The sequence below is a fragment of the Amblyomma mixtum genome, chromosome 3, assembly GCF_055824585.1.
Source record: "Amblyomma mixtum isolate Tamu chromosome 3, ASM5582458v1, whole genome shotgun sequence".
NCBI lineage: Eukaryota > Metazoa > Arthropoda > Arachnida > Ixodida > Ixodidae > Amblyomma > Amblyomma mixtum.
The window spans coordinates 377,394,869-377,421,459 of NC_143014.1; the positions used below are offsets into that span (position 1 = coordinate 377,394,869).

Genomic DNA, 26,591 nt, shown 5'->3' on the forward strand with positions numbered 1-26,591 from the left:
TGCCGTGGCGGCTCATGTATGTGTGTGTGTTCCGTAGGGCTGGAAAACTATGAACTTAAATCAGTGATGCTAACCAGGCCAACAACTAACTCTGCTGTTCATAATACCTCTGCTCCTTGTTTCTAAATGGCCAATTAGGTGGCACTGCTACTTTGTTTATTTGTTGCAATTTTGTGCACAAAATGAATGTCTTATATTTGGTAAACACAAAGTCCAGGTGGTGTATGTTTGCAAGGTGTGCTATTGTTGTGTAGATAGTTTACTGAAGTGTTTTGTATTTCTAACATGCCAGTTGAGAGGTGTGTGTGCATTTTCATGCTATGGTAATGTGCCTAGTAACTGTTTAAAACATTAGCTCTGGTTCTTGTTCCTGAGTAGCTCACATGTGTGCTGCTCATCCCTTTTTTCTTAGCTAAGCTACTTCATCAAATTGCATGTTGTAGGTGTCACCATGCATGTATATCTTAGAGCTTAAAGTAAGTGCTCTTGGAAGTCATCTTAAGGTGAATTCACACGGTGGACTGAATTGCAAATCTTGAGGGTGAACTGTGCATTATGTGGCTTGACGTCACGAATTGACGCCAACCAATTGGTGTCTGCAGATGGAAAGAGGAGGGCGTTTTTTTTCTATTAGGACAAGATCTGCTGTTTTCATCTCATGTGTGAATGCTTTCAGCATGCGGACACTGCCTTTACTTGAGGTGATGCTAGAGATCTTTTTGTGACCTCATCCGTTGTGTGAATATAGTACCTTTGATGTGCATTTTGGTGTAAGGACATGAACTCTAACTATACCTAATTCACAGAACTGGCCCCAGCAATGACATCCATCAATGGGGCTAGTGGCAGTGGGCCAGACGAGTTTGGTGAGCGAACCTTCTTGTGATGCATGCCATTTTTTATTTTTCATAATCAAATCGGCCTAAGAAAATGTTCACTGCAAACAAAGGATTTGTCCAATGAGCGCCTGTTAATCCTGTCCTGTGCCACTTGAGGGCGCCTTATCCCCTGAAACTTCTACTCTCATCCTTCCACCATCTCTGCTGTGCCCCTAACTTTGACTGTATGTGCTACATTGACCTTTCTTGAAATTGGTTACATACCCTTCCCAGGCCCCATTTCTTTCTGTACTTTTTATCTCTACTTTGTGTCGCTCTCCTACTCTACTGTGTGATTACATCTATACCTTTCGATAGCTTGTCGTCCTGCCTTCAGTTGCATTTCAAGCCTTTTCATTAAGCTTCATGTTTCTTTCCCATAGTTATCTAATAATTAAAAGCTTTTTAATTGATTGACATCCCCTTTCTTGTGAATTAACAAAATATATTAGCATTATTCTGGTCGTCTGGTACATTCAAAGTTGTTAGGCGTTGTACCGTGTACAGGTTGAAAAGTTTTCTGGCACAGTGTTCCTCCTGTCCTTCAGCAGATGCGCAGTTAATTGAACCTGACGTCTTTTTTTTTCTTTTTGCATTGCCTATGAGGCTTGCTGTACTGTCCCTTTCATTTTTGGCAGGATATGCGATTTTTCTGAACTGCTCTCGCTCCGCAGTGTTCTGCTGTGTCTTTAAGGCTCGTTTATGGGGGTTCAGCGTCCCAAAGCGACTCGGGCTATGAGGGACGTGGTAGTGGAGGGCTCCGGAAATTTCGACCAGCTGAGGTTCTTTAACGTGCACTGACATCGCACAGCACACGGGCCCCTGGAACTTCGCCTCCATCGAAATTCCATTGCCGCAGCTGGATCGAACTCTCGTCATTTGGGTCAGCAGCCAAGCGTTATAACCACTGAGCCACTGCGGCCACGGTTGTCACTTGTCACTTAGCCCTCATTATTTCACCAGTTATCTTTTTAGCCATCAGTGTTAGTGTAGTTTAAAAGGGTGTGCGCTAAAAAAGACGTACACAGGGAAAAGATACAGACGACAGGAAAGAAGCGCAACTTCCAACTTTAATGACAACAAAAGAAGCCAGGCGCACATATATATCCGCTGATAAACAGATATGAGCTGCGTGATGGAGCGTGACCCCATCAACCAAACATAAGACAGCGCAAAAAATGCATATCTAAGTGACATTAAAAGAAACCCAAGAAAGTGAACATATCAAACACCTGCCGAGGTAAGGTAAAAAAGTGGGATTCGTATCGTCTGACAACAATGCATAACAACATGGGAAAACAGAGCTGTATGAAAGATGACACTGAAAAAGAGGATAACACCATAAAAAAGGCTAACAACATGACGAAATTTTTAACAAAGAACAAGTGAAAGATGGAGATAAAAACCGTGTAAAGGGTGGTAAATAAAGGCACATTGGAACATCTAAAAGGACAATAAAACATAGAGAGGCGAACGGGTTAATAGTCTAGATGTACCCATCCAGAAAGGCAAGTTCATTTCTAGACAGGTTAATGGAAGGCGTGCTAACGCACTTGTCTTTCCTGAGGTGAATAAAAAAGGCCTCGATTACTTCTCTTTCTGTCTTGTCCTGAGCCTTAGCTAGAAACTTGGTTTCATTAAACTTGGGGTAGCAGTTCTGGCAACTGCTGCAGTGTAACGGAAGGTTACCTCCAGACCTGTTCTTCATGGTGACGTTGTGCCTGCGGGCGCGCTCATTGAAACATTTCCCGGTTTGACCCACATACACTTTGCCGCACGTCAAGGGAATCTCGTACACAACATTGGCAGTGCATTGTGTGTACACGGTTTGATGCTTGATATTACAGGCCTTCTTAACACGCTTCCTGGTCACCATCGGACATAATTTCGCCAGTTTGCAAGTAGCCGAAAAAACCAGCCTAACCCCGTGACGAGACGCAACTTTCTTTAAATTGTGTGAAAGACCATGCAGGTAAGGTATAACCTGCACAGGTTTCCGTTCTGTTTGATGTTTAGCATGCTCCGAGTTTTTAATTTTTTGCAAAAGGTTTTCAGACATGTTCGTGACCAGATTTGCAGGGTAACCTGCAGCAGAAATTCGGTCGATCTGGCACTGGAAACTTTCACCTATCTTGTGGCCGCAGGATTTTTCTAATGCAGATTTCATGCAAAGAGATACTATGCAAAGCTTTACCAGCTTGGAGTGGGCACTATCATGGGGCAAAAGTGACTTCTTTGAGTGCGGCTGATAAGACCAACACACATGATCATTTGTAAAAATAAGCTGTAAGTCAAGAAACAGGAGTCGATCATGATCTGCTCGTTCATGCGTGAATTTTAGACCCCTCGATGAAGAACAGAAGGTAGTGAGAATTTGGACTACAAGTGTATCAGCAGCACAGTATGAAGGTGCGTTAAGAAGGACAAGATAATCGTCGACGTATCTGAAAATACATGTTATCCCTGTGTCCTTCAAGCTAGCTTCAAGGCGCCGGTCAAATGACGCCAGAAAAATTCCGCATAAGACCGGTGCGACTGAGGAACCTATACAAATTCCGGCTTTTTGCAAGTAAAACTCATCCTGGAAGCAAATAACAGTGGAATCCAAATAAAACAATAGTAGGTCCAGAAATTTTTCAGTTGTGACACCGGCAGAATTTTGAAACCTGACTTCGCCAAATTCTTCCAAATGTTCACGAACAGCATCCAACAACCCGTCGTGAGGCACAGAGTAAAATAAGTCCTCAACGTCAATTGAAAAACCAGTTGTGGCCGATACCTTGCCTCCCTCCAGTACCTGCACCACTTCCTTTGAGCTTCGAACGCGGTAAGGGTAAGCGCCAGCTATTCTGTCCAGTTGGCACCGAAGGAAGTCACCCACAACGTTTTGCCACGTATCCCTTTCAGACACAATGGCACGTAGTGGACAAGCAGGCTTATGCGTTTTACCTGAAAAGAATATTTCGAGGCATCCGGTCTCAGCTCCTTTGACCGCCTCGGAGCATGCTAAACATCAAACAGAACGGAAACCTGTGCAGGTTATACCTTACCTGCATGGTCTTTCACACAATTTAAAGAAAGTTGCGTCTCGTCACGGGGTTAGGCTAGTTTTTTCGGCTACTTGCAAACTGGCGAAATTATGTCCGATGGTGACCAGGAAGCGTGTTAAGAAGTCCTGTAATATCAAGCATCAAACCGTGTACACACAATGCACTGCCAATGTTGTGTACGAGATTCCCTTGACGTGCGGCAAAGTGTATGTGGGTCAAACCGGGAAATGTTTCAATGAGCGCGCCCGCAGGCACAACGTCACCATGAAGAACAGGTCTGGAGGTAACCTTCCGTTACACTGCAGCAGTTGCCAGAACTGCTACCCCAAGTTTAATGAAACCAAGTTTCTAGCTAAGGCTCAGGACAAGACAGAAAGAGAAGTAATCGAGGCCTTTTTTATTCACCTCAGGAAAGACAAGTGCGTTAGCACGCCTTCCATTAACCTGTCTAGAAATGAACTTGCCTTTCTGGATGGGTACATCTAGACTATTAACCCGTTCGCCTCTCTATGTTTTATTGTCCTTTTAGATGTTCCAATGTGCCTTTATTTACCACCCTTTACACGGTTTTTATCTCCATCTTTCACTTGTTCTTTGTTAAAAATTTCGTCATGTTGTTAGCCTTTTTTATGGTGTTATCCTCTTTTTCAGTGTCATCTTTCATACAGCTCTGTTTTCCCATGTTGTTATGCATTGTTGTCAGACGATACGAATCCCACTTTTTTACCTTACCTCGGCAGGTGTTTGATATGTTCACTTTCTTGGGTTTCTTTTAATGTCACTTAGATATGCATTTTTTGCGCTGTCTTATGTTTGGTTGATGGGGTCACGCTCCATCACGCAGCTCATATCTGTTTATCAGCGGATATATATGTGCGCCTGGCTTCTTTTGTCGTCATTAAAGTTGGAAGTTGCGCTTCTTTCCTGTCGTCTCTATCTTTTTCCTGTGTTTGTCTTTTTTAGCGCACACCCTTTCAAATATGAATATGTACCAACTAGCCCGTCAAAAAGCTTTACTACTGTTAGTGTAGCAGCCGATCAACTCTTCACTGAGATGTGTTTCTCATAGTATTAATGTTTCTACAAGTTTTAATACAGCATAACCCTGCTGATGTACTCCTCACGGGACTAAAAAAAATTGGCTGTGGCTTAGCTCAGCTATGCCAGACATACGTAGCGAGAGGTAATGGACCTTCAGAGGCTAGGCGAACTCGTCGAGCTGCATCTTCACGGCGTCGCTTATTCAGACGTTCTGCACGTTCTTCCTCGGTCTGGTCGCCTTTGCCTTGTTTCGTTCCAACAGCTAAGCTTGGTTTGTTTCAGCCTCTCCGACTCGCTCTCCATCTCTGGCCACAACAGCTTCAACGAACCGCCCTCTTATACAGGCCGCTGCTCATTCATTCATAAATCTTTAATCACAAGGATGACCTGAGGCCCAAGGGGGAAGTGGGTTGGTTAGGTGAAGGTGAGGGTGTCGGTCTCTGACATGAAGTCTAGCAGGGCACTGAGCTTGCGCTTGGCGTCGGTACTGGGGGCCGTCCAGTCATCGTATGTCTGGATGTGGTAGGCAGAGGTGTAGCAGGCGCAGAGGCTCGCAGTGCCAGGACAGGTCCAGATCAGGTGGTGCAAATCAACAGAGTCAGCAGGGCAATCGGGGCAGCCGATCCTGGTTCGGTGCCATCGACTCGGGATGTCCGGGGTGTACGCTGCACCGGCTCGCACCTTGTGAGCGAGAACTTGGGCCGGGCGAGAAAGTCCAGAAGGAATGGATGGAGTAATGTCTGGGACAAAGTCCCACGACAAACCCCTCTGCTCTTGTTAAAGGCGTGTGATGATAGAGTCAGGTATTATGAGCGGGATGGGAGAACGATAAGGGTGGTCCGAGTTGGTCGGCTCACGTTAAGGCAATGCCGACGGTCTTCCTCTAGCTGCGCGCCAGCAGCCTCGTGGGCAGTCCTGTTCCCGGTCCCTTGTGCGTGATTTCTCGGTGTCCAGTGAATGCGTACGTAGATTTGGGAGGTCTCTTGCTGTGCCTACTGCTATCTCTGGCTCTCCTCCTCCTCTGACGTTGCACCAGATGGCGCGGCTCCATCTGGCAACGGTTGCTAGGCAGCGGCGCAAGAAGCGGTGTGACCACGGTGTGACCACCGCCGCAGTGAAAATGCTACTTTGCGACCAATAGCTCTTGCTACAAAAAAAAAAAATGCAAGAGCGAGGAAACATTAGAGGCAGGAAGTAGGACAAATTTAAAAATGACAGGAATGAAGAACTAAACACATTTATTGCAGTGCTGGCACTTGAAAAAATCATGCAGCATTGTCTGCTGCATTTTCTTACGTCCGGTGAGGACTACTCATTTCTCCAGAATTTACGGGGCTATGTGGCTGTTGCGATCATTGCAAACATACTTTCTGAGAATGTCTAATGCCGCTACAGCCAACATAATGGTTGGTTCCAGCGGAGGCTAGCCCTCGTCCTCTTTGTTGCCACTGCTGTGTGCATCCAGAAGTCACAAAAGATGTGATGAGGTGCGGAAGGACAAAATCAATCGCGCCAGCCACACTAACACTAGCAGCACAATTACAAAGAAACAAGGATAGGTGAAGAAAAAATTAGCTGTGGTTTAGCTCTGATTAAACATGGCGAGAAGCGGTAGCTTCACGTGGCTGCGCTTTGCAAAGCTTTGTTTGTTTCTAGTTTCTCGGCTTGTTGAAAGATTGTTGTTTCTTTGGACTTTGCCGCACGTAGCTACGTGAAACTACTGCTTCTCACCAGGTTTAACCGAAGCTAAACCACAGCTGATTTTTTCCTATACCCGTGGTGTTAGATTTTCTGCGTGTGGAGCGCTAATCTTCCTCTTTGTATTCTTCGTCTTCCTCTTGTTATTCCTCTTCAAACTCCTCTCGAAATCGCCTGTCACTCATCAATCATGAATCGCTCGAATCACAAATTACCATGATATTGCATGAGCGGCTGTGTAACCTAGCAGTTAGTATACAAGAAGCACATATACAGGGTGTCCCAGCTAAAAGTAACGAAGCTTGTAAAAAAGAGGATGATCCCTAGCCGAGTGAGACCAACTGAGGGTTGTTGCCAGTCGCGTGTCCTAGTCTGTAGTATTTTTTTTTTATTATGCAAACATGATTAATTAGCAGAGACTAATTAGCTAACTTTTTAATTATTGCCTACAGGAAGAAAGTGTCAATGCAGGAGTTGTAGATCCCTTTGAAAAATAACCGTTTGCCGTGTTTGCAGCCAAGTACCACTGATACAGCTTCTTTTATTTGACTTAAAAGAAAGCCCGCGAAATGCAAAAAGAGCCACGTGATAGGGAAGCAGTTTCAGCGCTCCCAGACGACCAGCCAAGCAAAGACATTCGCTTATCTTTGCAACGTTGTCCCGAACGGGGTTCGGCGTTTTGTGATGGTTGCGAGATATACGTAATTAACTCTCGCATCGGCGCTAGGGCGACCGTTTCTTCAGCGCGTGACGGTGCAAGTTAGCGGCACGGCCACATTCCTATCACTCGAGGCGAGGTTACGCGTGAAAAAGCGCTCCATGCGAGCCGCGCTTCACTTCCTTGAAAAGCAGCACCCGCTCACTTTCCATGACGCATAAGCAGTTCCTGGTGCATATCTCGCCACCTCCTCAAGACGCCAAAAGCTGTACGGGACAGCGTTGCAAACATAAGCGGATGTCGTTGCTTGATCGCTCGTTTGGGAGCGCTGTAACTGCTTCCCTATCACGTGGTTCTTTTTGTATTTCGCGGGCTTTCTTTTAAGTCAGATAAAAGAAGTTGTATCAGTGGTACTTAGCTGCAAACAAGGCAAACGATTATTTTTCTATGGGGTCTACAACTCCTGCATTGACAATTTCTTCCTGAAAGCAATAATTAAAAAGTTAGCTAATTAGTCTTTGCTAAATACTGCAGACTAGGACACGCGACTATCAACAACCCTCAGTTGGTCTCACTCGGCTAGGGATCATCCTCTTTTTAACAAGCTTGGTTACTTTTAGCTGGGACACCCTGTATATCTCCAGTTTTATTGAATTGTCACACCGTGGGTCTGAAGCTTAGTGGTTAGCGCACCTGGCTCTCGCCCAATGGACCTGAGTTTGAATCCCACTGATTGTGAGGTTTATTTGTTTGTTTATTTTATTTGTGGCAGACTTGAAGGTCATGTTGCGTACATGGCGATCTCAGCCGTGCACCTGTAGCAGTGAAGCTACTGCTTCAAAAAAGTGCAACCACTGTGGATGATGATGGCACAGCCTGTCTGAATGCCGTCTGCCTAACACAGTGGTGCTAGACATGCCAGGCCAAGTAAAGCCGCTTTAGAAGTAAACATATGACTGCCACTGTTTCTCATTTAGGCTGGCATGGGGTGTTATTTCACAAGTATTACTGTGTAGGAATGTGGCCGAAGTTACAATGCAACGAACAGCAGGGTTTATAATGCATGGAACCCTATTATCATCATGCCAGATCTAGACCACTACAATGTGTAGCAGCCAGGAAAATGCAGCACCCATCAACTCAGCAGCGAGGTTCTACTGTGCAAAGCTTTCACTGTTACCTTGAGAGCAAAATACTTAATTTTTTTCATTTACTTGATAGCCCACAATGTCAAACTGAACTCAGTTTGCTTTTGCTTATATGTGCTGCTGAGGTGCATTGATATTTGTGTACTTCCTTTTCTTGTCAAAAAAGTATGCTCAGCCGAGGAGATGGAGACCGCCGCGGACTGCCAGCTCCAGCTGCCTGGTGGGCAGGACACTGTGATAGGTTCTGCTAGGGATGATGGAAAGGTGATTGTGCGTGTTCTTAAGTCATATAGTGTATCAAATACCATAGTAGAGTGAGTGAATGATTCTTAATTAAATTGGGGCTGGTACATAGTGAAATGGGTACAGTTTAGAGGATGATGCTAGCTTACAGTAGAAACGTATACTAGTCCCAGTAAGTGTGCCGAAAAGGGTAGTGTGCAAAGCATAGACGTGTGGTTTCAGACAATATCATGTAAGGCACAGGTCAGCATTTCTAATTTGTCATTTTTGTACTTCATTACCTGACGATGCCATAATGGGTCTGCAGTTATTCTTGTCCTGAGGAAATTCTTAGTACACAAGTAATTTTTGATCATGAGGAGGCTGCCTTGTTCTGTCAGGTATGCCTAGTTGTTGGTATGTGAAATTTATTCTCATTTCTGAAGTTTGTTTGAATTGGGGCAGAGAACATTATTTCAACTTTTGCCGGTATTTGACTCGGAATGAAGAGAAGCTAGAACTGTCAGAAGATTGTGCTATATATTTCATGTTGCACGCAAGCAATTTCTTTTTTTTCGAATTATAAGGCTAGAAATAAAAAATCTACTGATTTTGGACACTGCTCGCTGTAAAAGAGTGCATTCATGCCTACATAATTTTTATGTTTTTCAGCTGTTTGTTTTAAGTTATGAAATATTTAAAATCCCTTGATTCATTGCTGTTAATGTGTACAAATGCGAAATTCTCCACGTTTGCTGCAGGTCTATGCAGGCAGTGGGCTCTGGATGGAGCCTGGTGCCTGGCAGATGCTCCTGAGAGCACCAACAGACTCAATGTTCTGCCGCGGTGCTACTCAGGTGTATTGGACACCTGATGAGCTGAAGAGCCGCAGCGTGACTGGCGTGCTTTCAAATAAGTGCCGGTCTCTTGGCAGAACAGAGGCGAAACCGGCACTTACACCGGAAAAAGTCTTCTCTGAAAGGTGCTAGTGCTTTTTTTTTCTTTGCTTTGAGTAACACCTAGGCAATCAAACTTTGCTTCAGCCAAATACAGTCGCGCTCACTTACAGAAAGCGTGATAGTCATGGAGATCCTGTTCATTGTATCCGAGGTTTGTAACAACTGCAATGTCCTTATTGCATCCAAAACTGCAAAGTCGGGCAAAAGTGACATTTAGTTTTTGCAAGGTGTGTTATGCCCATACGTTTCTTCATGCAGGCTCTATCACAGCACTTTCAGAGATCTCCACACTGTTTGTGTGGCTCTCGCTAAGATCCGTTCTGCCAGTAACCTGATTTATCTATTTGGTTGTGAAATTAGCGTTCTCAACGACTGGTGGCAAGTCATTGTGCGCGTTCTCCGATCTTGCTGCGACAAGATAGTGCAATTGACATATCTGCACAGAATGTATAAATAGCATTGCCTGTTGTTTCGAGTAATCTCTGTCTTTGGTTTTCATGCAAGCATCTCAATGCATCCAACAACACACAGCAGACGCGGAGTGGGTAGGCCCATGTGTCGTCAGCAATCAGAGGTTGCCAGACAAGCAGTCAGTTCGCAAAGGAAACGAAAATCGTTTTAAAGATATCTGCCGCACGGAATCAACTGAAAGTTTTGGGTATTGTAATTTAATGTGTTGGGAATTAAATGCTACAACAAGGGTATGCACGAAAGTAGGCTTCATGGCCCCATTAATGGCGAACATTCGTTTCTGTGTTTTTACAATGAGAGTGGTAATTCTGAATCTCACTTTTGCATTTATCATGTATCTAGTTGTGTTCAAATGTGGCCTATTTTGTGTTCTATTGTGCAGCTCTGTTTCATATCTACATGGGAGACATACCAAAGGAGCTTGCAGAGAAGAGACTGAAAGCCGTGCGCATGCACCTCTCACAGAAGCTGGGGGACGTGCAACGAAAAATTGAAGGTCATGATGTATAAATTTATTTTGCCACTTACCTATGCCGAAGCCGTCAGGCGTCCCCGCCCAGAAACGTTCGTTTCGTACCAGCATCCACCGCAGTCGACACCATTTCGTCCTGCCTGGCCACCACCGCAACGTTTCCGTCCATGGCGGACACCGGACAACCTACCCATTTGTTATGTCTGCGGCATTCCTGGCCATGTGATGCGTCCCTGCCGCCGCCAAGTGTTGTCCCCTGCTGCCAATACTGACCCTCGAGGTTACGCCTACGCCCCTCCCCAGCCTTTTCACCGCACTTCGCCTTCTGAGACCACTGCTTCCTCCGATCTCAGGCCGTATATTCGCCGCCGTGCTCCATCTCCGCGTCGTCGCTCGGTTTCCCCGATGCGCCGTCGTCCCTCTTCCCCTTCGGAAAACTAGTGCCCGCAGTTCCGGAGGCAAGAACTGCTTGCTCGTCACCAAGCTCAAGACCTCGACTTTCTCCGACAAATTTGATCGCGGTTTCTGTGGAGGGCACCGATGCTTTCGCGCTTGTTGACACCAGTGCTGCTGTATCTGTACTAAGTGAGAAATTGTGCCGCCAGTTACGAAAAGTGATGACTCCGCTATATGGTTTTATGCTTCGCGCCGCTAATTCGCAACTTATTGCGCCTTTGGGGGCATGTACAGCCCGAGTTACTATTCAGGACGTTCTGTATATTGTTGAATTCATCGTCTTCCCATGGCCGTCTCACGACGTCATCTTAGGCTGGGACTTTCTCTCCCAACATGACGTTGTCATCGACTGCGCTCGTTCCGAAGTCGCCCTTCTTCCCTTCGGCGACGACTCTGTGAACGCTTCCACTAACTTGTGCTCCAAGCTGACTGTGGCTGATGACGTCATGATCCCGCCGTAATCTGCTGTGCTCGCCTCTGTTCATTGCGACTCTGGATCCAACGGCCCTGTCATCTTCATCCCGTCCGACTCCTCTGCTTCTCGCCACTGTCTACCCCTGCCATTCGCCGTGCTTGCCGTCTCAGCCGGCTGCAGCGCCTTGCCCCTGACGAATCCATTCCTGTGCCCCTCCACTCTTCTTCGTGGTGAATGCTTGGGATGTGTCCAGCCTTTCGCTTCCGTCGTCGCCTGGGACCCTTCTGAGGACGACTCCTGCCGCCTGCAAGTGTCTTCACTTACTTCCTCCTCACCGTCTCCTGATCCCGTTCCCGAGGCCGTCTTTGTGGGCTCAATCGACACAAATCTTTCGCCACCGGAGAAGACCCAGCTTGCGGCCCTGCTAGATAAGTTTCGGTCATCGTTTGACTTCTCTCACCACCGTTTTGGTCGCACTTCAGCTGTTACCCATCGGATCGACACTGGCGCCCATTCGCCGTTGCGCCAACGCCCATATCGCGTCTCGGCCACCGAACGGCAGGTTATCGACACCCAGGTCAATGATATGCTGCAGCGTGGCGTCATACAACCATCACACAGTCCTTGGGCTTCCCCCGTCGTCCTTGTCACCAAGAAAGACGGCTCTATCCGCTTTTGCGTTGACTACTGGCGCCTCAACAAAATCACCTGAAAAGACGTCTCTCCGCTACCCCGCACCTCCACCAAGATGTAACGGCCTTTATTGACAGTTGTGAAGGCCGGTTAGAGCGGGCAAGGACAGGTCCGGTCCCGGAACAGTTCACGCTCTCGTCTCGCGCCGCGCGTCGGCTATGCTGCTTCAGCTGCCGATCGTCGTCTTCTCATCTCGCGTCTCGCCTCGGTTCTGCTGCTCTGACTGCTGATCATCTTCCTCTTTACAGGTTTCTATTTTATAATAAAGCTTTTGTTTGCCCTAAATCTGGTTGTCAGTATATATATCGTAGGGCATTACAGACCCTTTTGGCCAGCTTAATTGGAAAATATTATTAGTAGCAGGCGCTGCCTTTTTGCAACAGCTTGCGATGCACTAATCGAAGAAGCTATGTTATCATGCGCAATGTGCAGCACACATTTCTGAGTGATGAAAAAACTTATCTATGGTGCGCCATTAGGACTGGCGTCCCTCATTAGGCCTAACACTATCCCGATACCTGCAAGCAGGATCTGTGCCAACAGGCCGACGCCATTAGAACCAACAGGTCTGACACCGACAGGTCCATCACCATCAGGTCCATCACCATCAGGTCCATCACCAACAGGCCCGACAGGCCATCACCAACAGGCCCGACAGGCCATCACCAACAGGCCCGACAGGCCCAACAAGCCCGACAGGCCCAACAAGCCCAAATTACGGGTTCCTTCAGCCTTCAGACCGATAGGCTGAAGGAATTTTTGACTGGGATCCTACCAATCCCTGGCGTACTGCGGACAACCGACCCATCTGTTACGCCTGTGGTCTGCCCGGTCATGTCGCGCGGCTTTGCCGCCAGCGCCTTCCACCTTCTCGACCTGATCTGCGCTCCTACCCGTACGATGCCGAACTATCCTCGCCGAGAAGGCCACCTGGTCCCCCCTTTGTTTCCCCTGATCGCCAAATTTACACCACTCGCCGATCGCCTTCCCCTCGACGCCGTTCCCCTTCTCCGATGCTGCGAAGTTCTAGCTCCGCGCTTGAGGGAAACTACCAGCCGCAGTTCCGGGGGCAAGAACTGCGCTTGTTTCGAACACCTCAAGTCCTCCGTGTCGTCCCGCTAATGTCATCGTAGTGTTCGTGGAAGGTGCCAAGGTTCTCGCCCTCGTCGACACGGGCCCACCGAAGCCCACCTCACTGAAGCAGCTCCGTAGCTTCGTTGGCCTTTGCTCTTACTTCCGTCGCTTCATCTTGAATTTCGCCACGATCATCGCTCCTCTGACCCAGCTACTCGCAGGCAGCTCCAACCTCTCCGCTTGGACGCCTGCTTGCGATGACGCCTTCGACACCTTGCGCCGCCTTTTGGTTTCGCCTCCCATCCTGCGCCACTTTGACCCGACTGCGCCTACTGAGATCCACACTGACGCCAGCGGTATTGGACTGGGTGCCGTTTTCACTCAACGCAAACCTGGCTTCCGTGAATATGTGGTCGCCTACGCCAGTCGGACCTTGAGCAAAGCGGAGGCCAACTATTCTGTTACCGAACGAGAATGTTTGGCCATCATTTGGGCCATTGGAAAATTTCGTCCCTATGTCTATGGTCGCCCGTTCTGTATAGTAACCGACCACCATGCCCTGTGCTGGCTGGCCTCTCTCAAAGACCCGTCAGGCCGCCTAGCTCGCTGGGCTCTGCGATTGCAGGAGTATGACATTCATGTCATTTACCGCTCTGGCCTCAAGCATAATGACGCGGACGCTCTTTCCCGCTCGCCGCTACCTAGTGCTTCATCGCCTGCTCCTGTGTCTGCTTACGACTTGTCCTCGCTTGCCACTGCCGACATGTCCACCGAGCAGCGGAAAGACCCTTGGATCGCCACTCTTATTAACTTCCTTTCGAGTCCTACGACTGATAATTCGTCCCGTTACCTCTTACGTCAAGCCCGTCACTTTTCTATTCGGGACGGTCTCCTCTATCGTCGCAATTACCTGCTCGACGGACGCAAATGGCTCCTAGTGATCCCCCGCCATCTACGCACCGACATTTGCGCCGCTTTCCATGCGGACCCCCAGTGTGCCCACGGCGGCCTGTTGAAAACCTATACGCGTCTGCGTCTCCGATTCTACTGGCGTGGCATGTACCGCTTTGTTCGCCACTTTGTGCGATCTTGCCCATCCTGTCAACGGCGTAAATGTCCGCCTCACACCTCGCCTACTCCACTGCAGCCGTTACCCTGCCCTGCCCGCCCGTTTGACCGCGTTGGCATAGACCTCTACGGCCCCCTCCCTCCCACTCCCGCTGGTCACCGCTGGATTATCGTGGCCGTGGATCATCTCACACGTTATGCTGAAACGTCTCCATTACCATCTGCCTCCGCCCACGACGTGGCTTTCTTTCTTCTAAAGAACCTGATTCTTCGCCATGGTGCTCCTCAAGAACTGCTGAGCGACCGTGGACGCGTATTCCTGTCTGACGCTCTTGAGGCCCTCCTCAAGGAATGCCGCATTATCCATCGAATCGCTTCGTCTTACCACCCTCAGACCAACGGCCTGACCGAGCGTTTCAACCGAACCCTCAGTGACATGCTGTCCATGTACGTCGACGCCAACCACTCCAACTGGGACCAAGTTCTTCCCTTCGTCACCTACGCATATAACACTGCGACACAAACCACCACTGGATTCTCTCCCTTCTTTCTTCTGTACGGCCGCGAGCCCCCCTGCACGATGGATACTGTTCTTCGCTACCGACCCGACATTTCCGAGTCCACGCCACTGTCCGACGCTGCCAGGTACGCCGACGAATGCCGCCAGCTTGCTCGCTCGTTTTCCACGCAGACCCAGTGGCAGCAAAAACATGACCGCGACACTTCCGCGGCCTCTACCTCCTACCCTGCCGACTCCCTTGTGTGGCTCTGGGTACCTCCCACAACTCCCGGCCTTTCGCGGAAACTGCTGCATCGGTATCATGGTCCCTACCGGGTTCTCAAGCAAACATCTCCGGTCAATTATATTGTTGAGCCTGTTGCACCCGCTGCGGACTTGCGTCGCCGTGGCCGCGAAACCGTCCACGTCGACCGACTGAAGCCGTACTACGACCCCTCTGTTCTTCCTTCCCCTTAAGGCGCCAGGATGGCTCCTTTTCATCCGGGGGAAACTGTAGTGTGCCAACTGTGACAGGTTCGCGTATTCGCCAACTGCAGCCTGTACAGCCACAAGGCTTGAAACCACGGTGAATTGATCACGGTGACTGAAGATTGTCACTACGCCTTACCTAAAAGGGATAATAAATCCTCTTAAACGGCGTTATATGCCACTAAGCATCACGATTTGCGACCTAAAAGGGAAATAATTGAAAAAAATGAAATTAAAAAATTCTCTGCCTCTCCCGTAACCGAGAGTAGAGTAAGCATGAAATGTTTACGGGCCTAATGTCATCTCGGTGGACACCCGAACCGCACCGTACAGGAAGGGAGGAACGCCACCACCCGTTCAGCGCGATGCCTTGCCATTTGAACGCAAGGTTTTTTGAGGAAAGGAAATGGTGGAGTAATTTTCTGCCATCTCGGTGGACACCCGAACCGCACCGTAAAGGAAGGGAGGAACGCCACCACCCGTTCGGCGCGATGCCTTGCCCTTTGAACGCAGCGCTTCTCCCCCGGGCCCCTGTCCGCCTGCGTCGGCTTTGCTTCGATGCGCGAAGCCCCTAAGAGATCACGTACGACAACCAAGTGTATCGTGACATTTATGTGCTTTTTGCACGCGTTATTAGAAATCGGAAATTATAATTCCGTGCATTATCAAACGCACAGCGACTGATATCTTGATAAACATGAGAAGGCACTGGCAGTAGTTATTTTTTGCGACTCCTTTGGAGACCAACCGGCGCTTGCATGCCGGTCGCGTAGGAGGGCTTACAGAGTCTCGTTAATTCTCGTTAAGTCTCGTACGGTGCCCGTATGTTCTCGTTTCAGAGCCCGGATGACTGGAATTCAGTGCCCGGATGACTGGAATTCAGTGCCCGGATGATTCTGACTCAACTGGACGCAGGTGGTTTAAAATGCCAGTCACTTTGGTCAGGATTTGCAATGTTATTTCGTTACTATTCTTACTTTTATACCTTGCACTGCAGCCAAATCAAGCTATCTCATCCCCGCAGGGAGGCGTCTGCAGCATGCAGACGTTGGTGAGTGGCGACACCACGGGGTTAACCCGAGCATCCGCAGGGACATCCCCGCAGGGGGTTGATGGTGAACAATGCGTCACCACGGACCCGAGCATCCGCGCTTAGCCGTGCGTGGCATCGCCGTGTCCGGGGAAAAGGGGATCCTGGTGGTTGAGCCGATGCCGAGCGTTTGGACCCTTAAGGCCCCTCGGCGGAGGCAACACACCACTTTGGCCCCAGCTTCCTGTAGACGGCACCTCCGGCCTGACCCGACCGGGGGAAATCGGCAGTCGCCTTTTCCTGTTCTCCTCTCCATCTTTCACTTTCCTATCTCCTTTCTTACAACTCTCCTGTATCCTCCTCTTTTCTTCGTTTTTTCCTCTTTTTCCTGGCGGCGAGGGTTAACCGTGTGTGACCAACTACCCTTAGTTGAGTCATATTAGGTTATAGTTAAGGTGTACAGCTGGCGTGGGCAGGACTTTCTTTCAAGTTCCTGTCGCGTCCCCTTCTTGGGCTCCATGGTGGGTGGCTGGCACCATGACCGAAAAACATCAATTTTTTATGGCTCCCCCCCTTTCCAAACCTGATCGCTCTCTTAAAAGAGTGCGGAACGAAGCAGCAGACTTTTTTACGAAAAAGAAACCGACATTCACTAAGTTTCATGTGATACACAGCAACAGTGACGAAAAGCAAGCCCGAATAATATCCCCATTTCTTGTTACCAAATGCCTAACAGATACCTTAGGGCCTGGCTACAAGGTATCCAAAATGTCCAGCGGCGACCTACTCCTTGAACTACGCGAGAGTATCCAGTGCTCGAAACTTGCAAACATTGTTTCTATAGGGGACATCTCTGTCTCTGTAACTCCCCACCGATCCCTCAACACAGTCAAAGGCGTGATCTCAGAGTCTGACTTTATCCACCTTACAGAAACCGAAATGCTTCAAGGACTCTCCGACCAGAATGTAATTGACGTCCATAGGATCAAAATCCGCAAGGATAACAAGGAAATAGACACTAAACACATGGTCCTTACATTTAACACCAGCAGCTTACCCGAAACAATCGAAGTAGGGTACCTGAAAGTCAACGTAAGACACTACATACCCAACCCCCGTCGCTGTTTCAATTGCCAGAAGTTTGGCCATGGCTCGCAGAGCTGCCGCGGCCGCAAAACCTGCGCGAAATGCGCATCAAAGGACCACCAGTCTGAGGAATGTGACGCAGCACTACGCTGCGCAAATTGCGAAGGAGACCATGCTGCGTACTCCAGGGCGTGTCCGTCCTGGAAAAAAGAGAAAGAAATCATTACCATAAAGACAAAAGAAAACATTTCATTTAAAGAAGCCAGAAGGCGTTTTGCAGTTACAAATACATTCTCCTTCTCAGCAAAACCAAACTTCGCTGATGTGGTGCGCAGGGGCGTAGCACCACACAGCACTCCGGCACCTGCCGAGGCCAGTGTCACTGTGCCTGTAGCAGGGCCACCCACGCCCCAGGCAGAGACAGCGAAAGCTGCTCTGCCAACTCCAAGCCAGGGAGTGCCGGCCCATGGGTCGACATCCCGCAGGACTTCCCCCCGTCGGGGGAGACCTGACACTCACACACGCGCGGCTTCCCCGCGGTCGTCCAGCACCTCTCGCGAGGTGATGGACGTATCCCACAGTCCGCCTGCTTTAGAGCGGCGGAACAGCTCTCTTGAGCGGAAAAAAGGCAGGGCCACCATAATGGCCCCAGAAAATAAGTAAACTCCCAATCGTTCCTATCCCAAACAAAAATATGGCTTTTCTAGTTCAGTGGAACTGTAGAGGAATGTTGAGGAACTACAATGACATAAAAGATATCCTAGGGTCAATCTCGCCCGTAGTCTTATGTCTTCAAGAAACAAATCTAGGTCCACAACATACAAATATCCTGAAACATTATAAAACTTTTAGACACGATCGTGAGCACGCAAATAGACTATCTGGAGGCGTTGCGATTGTCGTGCAAAGCGGCGTCCCTGCTCGAGAAATCACACTCAAAACAAAACTTGAAGCCGTTGCGGTCAGTGTCGTCAGCCATAAAACAATTTCTATCTGTTCTGTATATATTCCTCCACATTTTACATTAACAGTCCACGATTTACAAGAACTGATCAATGAACTTCCAGAACCGTATCTAGTAGTTGGGGACTTCAACGCTCACTCCCCTTTTTGGGGAAGCGAGCGCTGTGACTCTAAGGGTCAAATAATCGAAGATTTTATCATCACAAACAATGTATGTCTTTTAAATACAGGAAAAGCCACCTACTGCTCCCCTACCTCGGGGAAAATGTCCTTTTTAGACTTGTCATTTAGCTCACCTTCTGTTTTTAATGATTTTAAATGGGATATCATTGACAACCCATATGGCAGTGACCACCTCCCTATACTAATCACTTTAGCATCCCCACCGGAAATAATCCCCACAAGGCCACGGCGCTGGAAGCTTCACCACGCCGACTGGTCACTTTTTAAAGAAAAGGCAAATTTAGAAAATATACTTTTAGATAATCTCTCCATCGACCAGATAAATGAAAAATTCACTAATTGTATCATAACTGCCGCACTCACAGCTATTCCACAGTCATCAGGAGTGGTACAACAAAATCATAAAATATGGTGGACAAAAGACTGCAAGGAAGCAAAAAAATTACAAAACAGAGCTTGGGGTAAATTTCGCAGGTATCCGACTCATGAGAATCTCATAAATTTTAAAAAAGCAAGAGCTAAAGCTCGGTACGTCCGTCGTAGTGCCGAGAAAAAATCATGGCAAACTTACGTCTCTTCTATAAACAGTCACACCACATCTAAAAAAATGTGGGAACTTGTGCGAAAATTAAACGGAAACTTTTCACCGTTCACAATTCCTTTATTGACAACACCTGGCACACAAACAAGCATAGGGGAACAGGCAGACATATTGGGGGAACATTTCGCAGCAGTTTCAAGTTCATCACACTATGCGCAGTCTTTTTTAAAATACAAAAACACAGCCGAAAAACAAAGACTTCCAACTAGTGGAGGGGCAAACCAAAAATATAACAGTGTGATTACCCTCCAAGAAATAAACACAGTACTGTCTGCTGGTAAAAAAACCGCTCCAGGACCCGACCAAATCCACTACGAAATGCTGGCCCATCTCTCTCAACCTGCCGTAGAAGCACTTTTAAAGTTCTTTAACAAAGTTTGGATATCGGGAAAAATACCTGAGGCCTGGAAAAAAGCTATTATTGTGCCGCTTCTTAAACCTAGTAAACCCCCAACCTCTCCTAGCAGTTATAGACCCATAGCCCTGACTAGTTGCCTCGCCAAATCCTTCGAAAGTGTCCTAAATATACGACTAACCTTTGTTCTTCAATCCTGTGAACTTCTTGATATCCACCAGTGTGGTTTTAAAAAGGGATTCTCAACTACAGATCACCTAGTCCGTCTCGAAAATACAGTCAGACAAGCTTTTATACACAAACAACACTGTCTTGCAGTCTTTTTTGATTTAGAAAAAGCATATGGTACTACCTGGAGGTTCGGAATTCTTCAGGACTTAGCGGAACTTGGCATCCATGGCAGAATGCTGAACTCCATTAAAGACTTTTTATCTAACCGCTCATTTAATGTGCGTCTAGGCTCAACCCTATCGAGGGATTTTATTCAGGAAAATGGAGTGCCTCAAGGATGTATTTTAAGCACAACTCTTTTTATTGTAAAAATGAATTCTCTTAACAAAATAATACCAAGGTCTGTCATGTATTCACTTTATGTAGATGACCTCCAGATAGCTTACACATCCTCCAACATATCAACATGTGAAAGACAAATACAGCTAACAATCAATAAACTGACAACATGGGCAGACAGAAATGGTTTCCGATTTTCCCCACAGAAAACAGTGGCCATTCTGTTTTCACTCAAACGAGGCTTGCAGGCAGACCCCGCCCTACACCTTAATGAAATAGATTTACCAGTAGAAAATGAACATAAATTTCTAGGCATAACATTTGACAGAAAACTCACTTTCCTGCCTCATATTAACACGTTAAAAAAGAAAACTTCCCGATCACTGAACATACTCAAAGTCCTTTCACATAAACACTGGGGTTCTGACAGGGCAGGCCTTCTAAAAATTTATCGCTCTGTGGTACGATCCTCATTAGACTATGGCAGTATAGTATATGGTTCAGCAAGGCCATCGTACCTGAAACGACTGGACCCAGTGCACAATTTAAGTTTACGTCTTGCAACTGGCGCTTACAGGACATCACCCATAAATAGTCTTTACGTTGAAACAAATGAACCCTCTCTTACAGATAGAAGAAGCATACTCACATGCTCATACGTTCTAAAAATCCGTTCCCTACCAAAACATATCTGTTACCCTATTGTTACAAATTGCCCATCGAGAACACTGTTTAATAACAAACCACTAGCTACCAGATCACTCCTGCTGCGTTTTGAAGAGATGTGCCAAAACCTCGGCCTACAAGATACATTACCCGACATTGCTCGAAGACAAGACCCACTGCCTCCATGGTACAATTTTCCTAAAATCTGTGATTTCACCCTTACTCAATTTGATAAAAAACAAACTCCACGACAACATATACTACAAGAATTTCTTGCACTCGAGCAAAAATACAGTAAGTTCACAGATTTTTATACAGATGGCTCAAAAACAGATGTTTACGTAGGAAGTGCAGTGGTGCGAGGTAATTCGGAGAAAACAGTAAGACTTCCAAATTGCGCATCCATCTTCACTGCAGAATGTTACGCAGTCTGGCTGGCCATAGACAAAATATTAAAGGAGCACCTCACAAACAGTATAATCTACACAGATTCCTTAAGTGTGCTTACAGCTCTCCACGCTAGAAACGCTACCACTCCTATTCTTGGTGACATTATACACAGCATAGTAACAGCCGCAGCTAAAAGACAAAATATAAAACTCTGCTGGGTCCCGAGTCATATCGGAATAAAAGGGAACGAGAAAGCAGACTTGTGCGCTGCTAAAGCTCGTAGGATGGAAACGAAAAAAGTAAACATACCTTTTAACGATTGCATAAAATTAGTACAACGGAAATTAAGGAAGAAATGGCAGTCGGCTTGGAACAGTGAAGTCAATAATAAACTACACTTAGTAAAGCCGGTTTTAGGGGAATGGAGGTCATGTGACCACCAGGAACGCTTCAAGGAAGGGATTCTCTGCCGTCTCCGAATAGGCCACACTCACCTTACACATAACTTCCTGCTAACAAAACAAAACAAACCTGTTTGCGAAGAATGCGGAGATGAACTTACCGTTAACCACATTTTATTGTCTTGTGCGAAACTGGAAAAACTAAGAAAAAATACTTCACCGAATTTTATAACGAATGCATTCCTTTTCACCCAGCACTGCTTTTAGATGATAATGCCATTGTTAACATACCTTCTCTTTTTAGCTTTTTAAAAGAAGCAGACGTGCTTGAAAAACTGTAAATTTCGAACCGCTAGTTCACTTTATTAGGTGATACACTTCAGCTACTTTCTCATTCATGAGAAGAAGGCTGAGGTTTTTATTTGTCTGGTTGGGAGCCTCGGGATCCTTGCCCAGGCAAGGATAGGCGCTGAGACTACCTGACCTTCTTAATACTTTCACCATTAGCCATGTCTAAATTTCGTTTCTTCCCTTATTACTAGGTAATACAGTATTATTAGGCCATCTACACCAGCGATGATTTTTAACATTTTTGAAAATTCTACAGAAAACTCATTATATACCCTGAGCTTGGCGCATGATGGCCTTAGCTGCCTATGTGCCATAAAACCCAACACAACACACAACACACAGATCACGTACGACAACCAAGTGTATCGTGACATTTATGTGCTTTTTGCACGCGTTATTAGAAATCGGAAATTATAATTCCGTGCATTATCAAACGCACAGCGACTGATATCTTGATAAACATGAGAAGGCACTGGCAGTGGTTATTTTTTGCGACTCCTTTGGAGACCAACCGGCGCTTGCATGCCTGTCGCGTAGGAGGGCTTACAGAGTCTCGTTAATTCTCGTTAAGTCTCGTACGGTGCCCGGATGTTCTCGTTTCAGAGCCCGGATGACTGGAGTTCAGTGCCCGGATGACTGGAATTCAGTACCCGGATGAGTGGATTTCAGTGCCCGGATGAGTGGATTTCAATGCCCGCATGAGTGGATTTCAATGCCCGGATGAGTGGATTTCAATGCCCGGATGAGTGGATTTCAATGCCCGGATGAGTGGATTTCAATGCCTGGATGAGTGGATCTCGGTCTCGGCGTGACGTCACCACACTGCCGACAACGGGGGCTAAAAGCATTTCATGCTTAAAAAACAATAAAACTACAGTACAGAGAGCGGAGTCGAACGGCCGACCTTCCATACGCAAAACGAGCCTCTAATCCACTGCGCCATAGCAGCGATGTCAAGCTGTCGTTCTGAATGAATATTTATAACCAGCCTTAATGTGGCTGCTACCTGCCGGTGGGCGGCGCTGTCATCGCTGGCTGTACCGGCTGCATTTGGCGAACACGCGACAGGTTCCGCTACCGCCATGCGCCGACACTGCGCTGCGCCTGACGACGACGAAGTTATGCGCCGACACTACGCTGCGCCTGACGACGACGAAGTTGCCCCGCTCTCTTGGTGCTGGCTACGCCCGTCTACGCTGCCAGATCCTGCACGGCGGTTCGGTCTCTTGAGGACGCCTAATAAACGCACCCCTACAATATATATATTGTAATGTGTCGTCGGCGCTAGCTGCTGGGGCATCAAACTCCAACTCTCTTTCTTACAATATATATGTGTGTGTGTGTGTACTTTAAAAAAGTCTTTCAGTTCCAGAAATACGTATCGAAGAAGAGGGCCGCACAAACGAAAACGGCAATTTTTTTCCGACGTTTCCGACACAAATGCTGATCAGGCCCTAGCCGAAGTGTTCGAAATAAATCGCGTTTTCGTTCGTGCAGCTCCCTTCTTCTACACACACACACACGCGCACGCGCGCACACACACACACAGTAACTTCAGGATGTCTCTATGAAAGATTTAACGGATGTATTTCACATTGCTTCTGGGAGCCAGTCTGAAACAACTAAATGTGATTTCGTTTCAAACGATATTTTTTTTTATAACCAGGGGTTTGACTCTTCAGTTTGAGTGAAAATAAAAAAAAATTAATTACGCCGATTTCAGCTTTCGTATCTCAGTTTTAACCAAAAAAGGTCAATATTCTTAGCATGCAAGACATAACTAGTTGGCTGTTCAGTGCCAGTTACTCTCAGTCAGATGTGAAAAATAGCCAAGTAGGGAAGCCAGGGGCGTCATGAGACGGTGGTATCGTTGGATAAGCGGCGCGGTTGTGCTATTTGAGGTGGTGTTCCGTTATCTTCCACGTCTTGCATACCGGGGGGCGTCACCTGCTCACCGCCTGGTAGCTGAGGTCTGTTTGTTCACTGTATTCTTCCGCTTAGAGCAGTAAGTCGGTTAACTAAGTCATCGAACGCATGTAAGACGCTCCCGAAAAAGTATCTTGTTGCAGGTAGCGAGGAATTTACCGCCGCTTCCATCGCTGCGATAAACACAGAGACCACGTGAGGTCCCGCCCTAACGCTTAGTCCAGTGCGACACACCAACGATAACATTTTAGCTTAACTGTCAGATGTAAAATTCCAGTTCGGTTTTTGTGTGCCAGCCATCTCATTTAACTTGCGTTAAATTTAACAACGACAGCATTTCCTTATAAGCACAGCTCCAAGTACTACCACTTGCACGCTAATTATTGGTAAATAAACTGCTTATGGTAACAAAACTTTGAGACAGACTTTGAGTGACTTTTGGCCACAAAGTATTGTACAATAAATTGTGGGAAAAGTCAGTCATTCATATGTCGGAGGAAATCAATAACAGCATTATGAAATATACACCGAGAAAATTCCGCCTCATTTTCAAAACAATAAGAGCCGAGAAATCCAAACCCTATTCATAGCCTCAAAATTCCGGAGCCTTGACGAAACCTCAGCAGGTTCGATCAAACTTCTGCAGCTTTGATCAAACTTCCGCAGCTTTAATCAAACTTCCGCAGCTTGAATCAAACTTCCGCAGCTTGAATCAAACTTAGCGCCTGGGACGAAACTTCCAGCTTGGTACTGGCTGGTCCCCTTTTTTCGGAGATGTACTGATTTTCTGTGTGATTAAGAAACCACCTATCGTTTCCCTCCCCGTGCAAGCGCGAGAACTGCCCAAGAGATAACAATTTATCTCGAGGAAAATTCCACGTCAGCAGCCAGTACCACGTTTTCTTGGAAGCAAGGCAATCGAATTAGTTGGTTTAAGAACTGTAGTTGCTTCAGTTCCTGAGAGGTAACGAAACAGTACAACCCGAATTCACGCTTGCCGCCAGTGCCCCATCATCGGGTTTTTCGCTGACAGGAGCGGCCGCGTAGATAACACTGAGCATACTCACCAACTCCTTGGTGAACGGAGCCAGAATCGCCCCAACCCTGCTTGTTGTGAACGTCCAACCCGTGGCCAGCGTCCGGACCTGGGTGGGATAGAGCTCCGATATCTGGATTAAGTTCACGTAGCCGGCGCAGCTGCTGAACAGCTTAGTCAGCAGCATGAAGCAAAGCTGCAACCACCAGATGCCTGTGGAGAGGGAGGAGGACACAGAGTTACTGGTGCTTCAATCTTTCTCCGGTGCGTGAAAGAAGGAAGCTGGAATATTTATGCTAGTGTGATATCCATAGGAACATTTAGATTTATTAGTAGGAACTCTACCAATCTTTATAAACAACAGTGTCTTGTCAGCTTAACGTATAGTCACAATAACGAAACAGCGTTCAGCAGTGCACTTGCTGAACTTCAGTGTTTTCAGCCGCTTCATTATGGTGTGAAGGACGACTGCGCTGCCAATTTAAGAATGATCTTTGTTCTCGTGCGAAGGTGCAGTCTTTGCAGCCTTGCCTCTAGTATTGGCATTCATAATATGACGGAAGCTGCAAAATTAGTGTGGCGTCCGCACTGCTGGTATTTAGCAGCGCTATGTATTGAAGACTGAGGTTTTGAACGAACGCCTGGTAGTGTTTGTCGCGTTCGCTACCTGAAAGCGCCCGCAATCATGTGACCATAGCGTGCATATAGCCGGTATCCTGCGCTTTGTCGTTATCAGGTCCAACGCGTGGTCGCAACAGAACGGGGTTAAAAGTCGGGAAACACCCCTTAAAAATGGCTATATGGCTCCGCATTAGGAGCTGCAGCAATGATGCTAGAGCGCCGCCTGTGACGTGGCCCATTAGTATCGTTGCAGGAGGGTCATGCATGTAGCCTAGGCCACAGCCTACGGTACTATAACTTAGCAGCCTATGCCGAAGCCTGAGCGCTATTCGTATCCGGGAGGCTAGAGGCGCAAACGTGCGGTGAATCTAACACAGTGGGAATGTTCCCGGGACGCTTACGACAATCGCGCTACACGGAAAGATGCTGACACCCGTGCAAACACATTTTTCACACCATAAACACTCTTTGTGTTCCTGCCAAAAGCAAAATACAATTTCCACCCACTCATGTCTGTCAGCAGCAATCAGAACAAACCAAGAAACTGTAACAGCATGACAAGGAGAAGCTAGAGATGATTATTCGCATTTTGATGGTTGTAATTGCCAGTTTTTAATCTTTTCCGCCAAGGCGCTCGTGCGAGGGGTTGGGATAACAAGCCTGTTCTGTTACCACGCCGCTGTAAGCGGCAAGTTAGTGGGATGATGTCGTGTCCGGTCGCTGTGTTGAATGCAGCGAAAGACGCACACGGTACTTTTAGACTTCGTTTATTTAAAGCTGAAGAGGGTGCGACCAGCGTCGACCGAGGCAGGAGCCGAAATGGCCGCCCGAAGAAAGGAGGGAGTGGAGAAGCGTCCACGGCAGGGAGTGGCTTCCCAGAACAGGAGGAGGGTGCGGGGGGCGCACCGTGGGGGGGCCTCCGGCGACAGCGTGCGACGAGGGGCAAGCGGTCGTTAGGAGGAGGATTGAGTGGTCGTTAGGAGGAGGATGCGAACTGTCGTTAGGAGGGGAATGCGAGTGGTCGTTAGGAGGGGGCGCACACACACAAAAGCAATATGGGGACACAACACTTCCTTCCCCCTTAGAAAGTTGCCTGGTATCGTGCAGGGGGTCGGCGCTCACGCGTGGAGGCGCGCTGGCTTTGTGCGCTCGGGGGAGAAACACTTGTAGGCTGGCTGTTG

At 47.5% G+C, this 26,591-nt stretch overlaps 2 protein-coding genes across 2 annotated transcripts in view; one reads left to right on the forward strand and one right to left on the reverse strand.

The window, feature by feature from the left end:
• Positions 1–26,591, reverse strand: part of LOC149356868 (organic cation transporter protein-like) — a 90,358-nt gene that overhangs the window by 35,891 nt on the left and 27,876 nt on the right. The window contains exon 6 of the mRNA XM_089576451.1: positions 24,821–25,002. Within this exon, the coding sequence (XP_089432577.1) occupies positions 24,821–25,002 (182 nt within the window). The remainder of the gene's footprint in view (positions 1–24,820; positions 25,003–26,591) is intronic.
• LOC149356869 (uncharacterized) lies at positions 750–10,619 on the forward strand. Its single transcript, XM_089575377.1, has 4 exons — positions 750–866; positions 8,640–8,737; positions 9,457–9,677; positions 10,508–10,619. Exons 1-4 carry the CDS (start codon positions 821–823, stop codon positions 10,617–10,619), a joined length of 477 nt encoding a protein of 158 aa, XP_089431503.1. The 5' UTR covers positions 750–820.

Excerpts from the sequence above, each read along its gene's own strand:
- LOC149356869 (XM_089575377.1), top strand. The coding sequence starts at position 821 with ATGACATCCATCAATGGGGCTAGTGGCAGTGGGCCAGACGAGTTTG. Across the intron at positions 867-8,639 it reads CAGTGGGCCAGACGAGTTTG|TATGCTCAGCCGAGGAGATG; the intron begins GTGAGCGAACCT and ends TTGTCAAAAAAG. Across the intron at positions 8,738-9,456 it reads CTGCTAGGGATGATGGAAAG|GTCTATGCAGGCAGTGGGCT; the intron begins GTGATTGTGCGT and ends CGTTTGCTGCAG.